We start from the raw sequence: 7,122 nt of genomic DNA on the forward strand, positions 1-7,122 counted from the left end.
CTAATAACATACTATTTTCAGCTTATTATTTGTTCGGTCAATGAAAACTGCAGCTCGATACCACATTGTTATAACATTGGAAAGTAAACAAATTCAAACATTATTATTGAGAAAGGGAGAGGATTTCATCACCATGTACAGATAGTAACTTTAAAAACTTTGTTCAAGCCAAGCTTGAAAATTAAGATTATCCTAACAATTAAAATATTTTGCGCCACCCTAATTTTCGACATATGCGTACCATCCTATTCAATCGCAATCGACGAGAACCTGCGTGTGTATGCGTGAAAGAAAACGACCGTTGGCTGCTGCCTGCTGTATGAATACACACACACACACACACACACACACACCCCGTACGAGAACGAGTGAACGATGTCGCCATTTTTTGAATTTTGAATTCAGTTCCGTTTTATTCTTCCGCTTGCGAGCTCCTTATGAAAGTTCCGAAGTTATGTTCCTCCATATGTTTTTCCAAGAAAATCTATGTGTAAATAGTGTACATATTGTAAATATAAGTTAAGAGAACAATTTAAGTATAATTATTTAAGTGAATAGCAACTCCTTGCACTTCCGGCAAATTGTGTTTTCGGTCTTCGAATCAGTTCCCAACGCGAGCAATTTACAGTCCACGGCTCCGACATTGGTCCAATTCGAACCGGATAAAAAGTGACTGCTTCGAAGATCCGGTGCACACCGGAATTAAGACAATTCAAGTGAAAAAGACGCTTCTGCGATAGACATTTAAGTGTGAAAAATAAAACAAGTGAAATCCAAAAAAACAATAAGTACAAAATAAAAATCTTTTTGAAGTGAAAAGTGAAAATCAGTGGTTTCAAACGAAACAAAAATGGCGGAAGCTGGAGTATCATCCACGCCTAGAAGGAAGAACACCAAAAAACAAACGAAGTTGGTGGAAAAAATGGAGGTTATGGATAAGGTCACGGCACTCATACACCGCCGGGAGCACGAGAATGGTAAAGTGGCCAAAATTTTCCATGCTTTGTATCCTGAAGATGGATCGGATATCCAGCTATCTCGAGGTAAGATTAAGGCCTATCAACTCTCGATCAAGGAAGCATATGTTGAGTATAAATGCTTCCAAGACAAGATTCTCGAGCTCGTTCCCTCTGATGAAGTTGAAATCCATTATCAGAATTTCAAAGCATTCGAAGAATTGTACCTAGAAGTTTCGATTGCCCTCGAGGAACATTCTGAACAGATCTCCTTCAATGCCGTCGCCGCACCATCTCCCTTGAGTAACCCACCAGCTCTAGTTATCCACCAACCTCTTCGAATGCCCATTCCCACCTTTGATGGTCGATACGAAAGTTGGCCGAAATTTAAGGCAGTTTTCAAAGACCTTGTCGATAAGTCCCCTGACTCCCCGGCAGTAAAGTTATACCATCTAGAGAAATCCCTTATTGGAAAGGCAGCCGGGTTGATTGACGCTAAGACCATTAACGAGGGAAATTATGACCACGCTTGGCAAATTCTCGAGGAGCGTTTTGAAAATAAGCGCCACACTATCGACACTCATATAACCGGCCTATTTAATTTAAAACGCATGGCGAAGGAGAATCATGCTGAATTAAGGGCTCTCCTCGACGAATGCACGAGACATGTTGAATCCCTCAAATATCTCGAGCAGGAGTTCACAGGTATTTCGGAGTTAATGTTAGTCCATCTGTTAACAACTGCGCTGGACAAAGACACTCGCCGTCGTTGGGAGGGAACAATCAAGCACGGTGACCTCCCTTCATATCATGACACGATGAAGTTCCTGAAAGAGCAATGCTTTGTTCTTGAAAGGTGCGAAGCAGCAAATCATAGCTACAATCAACCGCAATCCAAACCATCCGGTGGGAAACTCCTGTCCACGAGAACCAACACTGCAATCATCACGAAAGACGAAACCATGATCAAATGTGAAATCTGTTCTGAGAATCATGCCAACTACACCTGCCCTGAATTCAGGGCTCTTTCCGTCCAAGAACGATTGACCATGGTAAAGGAAAAGCAAATGTGTTTCAACTGCCTTAGAAGAAATCACCTGAGCATGAATTGTCCATCGGAGAAAACTTGCGGCAAGTGTCGCAAACGCCACCATACTCTGCTCCATGTCGGAGAAGGTTCCATATTGACTGCAGAAAATTCCTCCTCATTGGCCAACACCATTTCCAGTAAGACTCCCGAAGCTGAAGAAGTGACAACAGCAGCATGTTCCAATAAGCAAACTGCGGCCCATCAAGTTTTGTTGCTAACTGCGGTCGTAAATGTGTTAGACAAAAACAACTCCCTCCACCCTTGTCGAGTTTTATTAGACAGCGGATCCCAAGCAAACTTGATAACAGATTCCATGGTAACAAGGCTAAATTTAAAACGGGTTGCATCCAATGTGACAGTGGCTGGTGTCAATGGCACGAAGACAAATTCCTCTGGTGCTGCTGTTGTACAAATCCGCTCAAAATATTCCTCCTTCGCTGCCAATGTGTATTGTCTAATCACCCAACAAATAACATCAAATCTCCCATCGGTTGATGTAGACATCCGTTCCTTTTCGTTGCCTCCTGGGATTGAGCTCGCCGACCCGAGTTTCCATCGATCGGACAAAGTTGATATGCTGCTTGGTAACCAGTGGTTCCTCAAATTGCTATTGCCGGGTGTGATTTCACTGGCCGACAACCTCCCAACGTTCCGTGAAACCCAACTGGGTTGGGTAGTGGGTGGTGAATGCGATCCAGATGGTAAGCCAGAACAACTAGTCTTATCTAATGCCGTGACCTTCGTAGAACTGAATGATTCCGTCATAAAATTTTGGGAAATTGAATCCGTTCCCGAAGAGCAAACGATTTCCACCGAAGAAAGTGAATGCGAAGAGCATTTTTTAGCCACTCATCAGCGTGACGATTCTGGTCGGTATATTGTTCAGCTACCGTTGCGCAATTCCATCGACGAGCTTGGTGATTCAAGAAATTTGGCCCTTCGAAGATTTTTCGCTTTGGAAAGACGCCTTGTCGACCAACCAGAATTGAAGTCACAATACGTCGAATTCATGCACGAGTACGAAGCACTTGGGCACTGTAAGGAGATATTTGAATCAGCTGATTCAAAAACAGAAAAAATATGGTACCTTCCTCACCATGCAGTTCTCCGACCGTCGAACACCACTACTAAGTGCCGTGTGGTTTTTGATGCTTCGGCCAAGGTGAACGGTTTGTCATTGAACGACGTCTTGAAAATCGGTGCCATTCCTCAGGAGGACCTCCAATCGATTGTTCTTCGTTTCCGTGAGCCTCGTTATGTGTTAAGCGCCGATATTGCCAAAATGTATCGGCAAATCCGAGTGAATGAATGTCACTCATCCCTTCAGCGGATTTTTTGGAGAAATGATCCGTCTCAACCTCTTCGTGTGCTGGAATTAACCACTGTGACATATGGCACAGCTTCGGCCCCGTTTCTGGCGACTCGAGCCCTCCAGCAGCTTGCAATCGATGAGAAGGAAAATTATCCACTAGCTGCTGAGATCGTCCAAAGGAGTTTTTACGTGGATAATGCACTATTTGGATTCGATTACATCGCCGAGGCAGCCGAGGCTCGCATACAGTTGGAGAAAATGTTGATTTCCGGAGGCATGCAGCTTCACAAGTGGGCCTCAAATTGTCCGGAACTGTTAGTGAACATACCTGAAGAAAGTAAGGAAAAGTTAGTGAAAATTGAGAACTTTGGGCCAAATGAAGTGATAAAAACCCTTGGATTGATGTGGGATCCAGTGAATGATGATTTGCTGTTTGTTTCCTCGCCTACTTCCGATATATCCGTTCCCACTAAGCGACAAGTGTTGTCCCTTATCGCCCGAATGTTCGACCCGCTGGGGCTAGCCGCTCCTGTGATTCTTGTTGGCAAACTCCTGATGCAACGATTGTGGAAGGCAGAAATTGAGTGGGATGAAAATTTATCCAGTGATTTGATCGATGAATGGGAACGCTTCCGAGAAGCGATCGGAAGTGTTGGTCTGCTGAAGATTCCTCGCCAAGTTGTCGTTCCAAATGCCATTCGGTACGAACTGCACGGGTTTGCCGATGCTTCTCAAAACGCATACGGTGTTTGCGTTTATATCCGCTCTCTGATTCCGGGACAGAGTGCATCTCTCCGATTGTTGACCGCCAAGTCCAAGCTGGTACCGAAATCTGTCCTAACTATCCCGAGGAAAGAGCTGCTTGCGGCACTTTTACTGCACAGATTGGTGAAGAAAGTTCTTGCTGCTGTTTGTTTACCACTTGAAGAAAAACTGCTGTGGAGTGACAGCCAAATCGTGCTCGCTTGGTTGCGAAAAAGTCCAGGCCAACTAGATGTGTTCGTTAGAAATCGGGTTGCTGAGATTATTGCGAGTGGGTCGGATTTTAAGTGGAATTATGTTCGTACGTTTGATAATCCGGCTGATGTTGTGTCGCGTGGGCAATCAGCCAGTCAGCTGGCTACAAATGATTTGTGGTGGAATGGACCTATGTTCCTGCGATGTGAACCGTACCTATGTGAAGTGCCAAATAATCTACCGGATAGTGAACTTCCCGAACTAAAGTGTAATTTAACCGTTTGTCCGGCAATACAACTCGAAGAACTACCAGTGTTTAGCAAATTTGAAAATTTTCGAAAGTTGCAACGTGTGATCGCGTACGTTTGGCGGTATAGTACGAACATAAAGAAGAAGTCGGAGGATGATCGTGAGTTGAGAGAATTTCCTACTGTTTCCGAAATGCGAATGGCAATGATGTTGATTATAAGGGCCATACAGTCGCAGTGTTTTATGGACGAAATACAAGGAATCAAATGTGGGAAACCGTCCAAAAGATTAGAGAAGTTGAGTCCCTTCCTAGATGACTGTGGGTGTCTTAGGGTGGGAGGACGTCTTGAACATTCCAATTTGCCATACGCCACCAAGCATCAATTTATCCTACCGAATGAACATCCTTTGGTGCAATCTCTTATTGCTTCTCTCCATCGTGAGCATTTACATGGTGGGCCCTCGGCACTCATGGCAATTCTTCGGAGTCAGTTTTGGGTCCTGAGTGCGAGGTCGAATGTGCGCAAAATTACAAGGAGCTGCGTACAATGTTTTAAGGTGAATCCGAGACTGCTTGACCAGTACATGGGTGACTTGCCGAGAAGCCGAACTGAAAGGTCACCAGCGTTCCTGAAGGTAGGTGTCGACTTTGCCGGTCCAATCTTCCTAAAGCAGAATCAAAGAAAGGCCTCCCCGGTGAAGGGTTACATCTGCGTTTTTGTGTGCCTTGTTACCAAATCACTACACCTGGAAGTCGTCGAGAATCTAGCTACTGAAGCATTTATAGCATGTTTGCATCGATTCGTTGGCCGTCGTGGTTTACCCGAAATAATATTCAGCGACAATGGCACCAACTTTGTTGGTGCTAAGCATGAACTCCATCAGCTGTACTCAATGCTCAAGGATCAACTCACCCAGCAAAAAATTTCTGAATTTTGTTTACCAAAGGAAATTTCCTGGGAAATGATTCCTCCTAACGCTCCTCACATGGGGGGCATTTGGGAAGCAGGTGTAAAGAGCGTGAAGACTATACTGAAGAAGGTGACGAAGGACGCCCGCTTGAACTTCGTTGAATTTCAAACGCTACTCATCCGAATCGAAGCCCTGCTGAACTCTAGACCCCTCTACTTGAATCCTGATGCTCTAACACCAGGACACTTCATAGCTGATCGTCCCTTATTGGCTATTCCGGAACCAACCTGTGATGGCATCCCCGAAAACCGTCTATCTCGTTGGCAATATGTGCAAGTACTTCGCAATCAATTTTGGAAGAGATGGTCTCAAGAATATTTAACCGAGCTCCAAGGTCGTGCTAAGTGGACTAAAAAGACCCCAAATATTCGCCCGGGAATGGTGGTCCTAGTGAAGGATGATAATCTGCCACCTCAATCATGGAAACTTGGAGTAATCGAACAAACCTTCCCTGGAAAGGACGGTTGTGTTAGAGTTGTGAATCTTCGAACAAGGAATGGTTCTATTAAACGTCCTATCCATAAGCTGGCTCCTCTTCCCATCCTGGACAACGGAGAAATATCCAAAGACAGTGGTGCCCCGGGGGGAGTATGTTCAAGCCAAGCTTGAAAATTAAGATTATCCTAACAATTAAAATATTTTGCGCCACCCTAATTTTCGACATATGCGTACCATCCTATTCAATCGCAATCGACGAGAACCTGCGTGTGTATGCGTGAAAGAAAACGACCGTTGGCTGCTGCCTGCTGTATGAATACACACACACACACACACACCCCGTACGAGAACGAGTGAACGATGTCGCCATTTTTTGAATTTTGAATTCAGTTCCGTTTTATTCTTCCGCTTGCGAGCACCTTATGAAAGTTCCGAAGTTATATTCCTCCATATGTTTTTCCAAGAAAATCTATGTGTAAATAGTGTACATATTGTAAATATAAGTTAAGAGAACAATTTAAGTATAATTATTTAAGTGAATAGCAACTCCTTGCACTTCCGGCAAATTGTGTTTTCGGTCTTCGAATCAGTTCCCAACGCGAGCAATTTACAGTCCACGGCTCCGACAAACTTGATTACAGAATTTTCAGTTTACATGCGGAAAACTTGCGGAGCTGCGAGAATTAAATTATTGATAGTGGATTTTATTATAGTTTTATCCTTTTCATGGCATTATCATTTGACTTTTTAATTTATTTTTTTTTCAGGTGTACCGAAACATTTATAAGTTTAAATTTATAAATACTTTTTTTATATTTACATTCATTCATTTTGATAACAATTTTTAAAATAAATTAAGTATTATATATTAATTTTTTCAGTTTCAGCCCACATTCATTCAACATGCACTTCAGATTTTTTCCCAGGTGATGTTTGCTCAATGATGTTATACGACTTTAATTATGTTTTAACTATTATAACTTCGTTTGTCGGTAGATTTTTTTTATCTCATTGTTTTATCCATATTGATCGTTCTATTTTATTTCATTAAGATCTTTTAAATATTAAAATAAATTCAATAAGTTTATCATTTTGTAATATATATTATGCCATATAATTGAATTTTACTAGTTCAGTTCTATTTCATC

At 42.8% G+C, this 7,122-nt stretch overlaps 3 protein-coding genes across 3 annotated transcripts; 2 read left to right on the plus strand and 1 right to left on the minus strand.

Moving 5' to 3' along the window:
• Positions 1 to 850: 850 nt before the first annotated feature.
• On the plus strand, positions 851 to 3,177 carry LOC129743380 (uncharacterized). Its single transcript, XM_055735374.1, has 2 exons — positions 851 to 3,063; positions 3,150 to 3,177. Exons 1-2 carry the CDS (start codon positions 851 to 853, stop codon positions 3,175 to 3,177), a joined length of 2,241 nt encoding a protein of 746 aa, XP_055591349.1.
• On the minus strand, positions 3,174 to 4,056 carry LOC129743381 (uncharacterized). The gene is made up of 2 exons (XM_055735375.1): positions 3,751 to 4,056; positions 3,174 to 3,686 (listed from the first exon to the last, which is right to left on the minus strand). The coding sequence occupies exons 1-2, from the start codon at positions 4,054 to 4,056 to the stop codon at positions 3,174 to 3,176; spliced, it is 819 nt and encodes a 272-aa protein (XP_055591350.1).
• A 451-nt stretch (positions 4,057 to 4,507) lies between these two features.
• On the plus strand, positions 4,508 to 6,145 carry LOC129743382 (uncharacterized). The gene has a single exon (XM_055735376.1). The coding sequence runs from the start codon at positions 4,508 to 4,510 to the stop codon at positions 6,143 to 6,145; it is 1,638 nt and encodes a 545-aa protein (XP_055591351.1).
• The last annotated feature ends 977 nt before the right edge of the window (positions 6,146 to 7,122 follow it).

Source organism: Uranotaenia lowii, chromosome 2 (assembly GCF_029784155.1).
Source record: "Uranotaenia lowii strain MFRU-FL chromosome 2, ASM2978415v1, whole genome shotgun sequence".
In the NCBI taxonomy this organism is placed as follows: Eukaryota; Metazoa; Arthropoda; class Insecta; order Diptera; family Culicidae; genus Uranotaenia; species Uranotaenia lowii.

Bases quoted from the DNA above. Each gene is read 5' to 3' on its own strand.
- LOC129743380 (XM_055735374.1), top strand. From the start codon at position 851: ATGGCGGAAGCTGGAGTATCATCCACGCCTAGAAGGAAGAACACCAAA. The intron at 3,064-3,149 runs GTACGAAGCACT...CTCACCATGCAG, and splicing joins TACGTCGAATTCATGCACGA to TTCTCCGACCGTCGAACACC.
- LOC129743382 (XM_055735376.1), top strand. From the start codon at position 4,508: ATGTTCCTGCGATGTGAACCGTACCTATGTGAAGTGCCAAATAATCTA.
- LOC129743381 (XM_055735375.1), bottom strand. From the start codon at position 4,056: ATGGCATTTGGAACGACAACTTGGCGAGGAATCTTCAGCAGACCAACA. The intron at 3,687-3,750 runs GTTTTTATCACT...TACTTTCTTCAG, and splicing joins GATCCCACATCAATCCAAGG to GTATGTTCACTAACAGTTCC.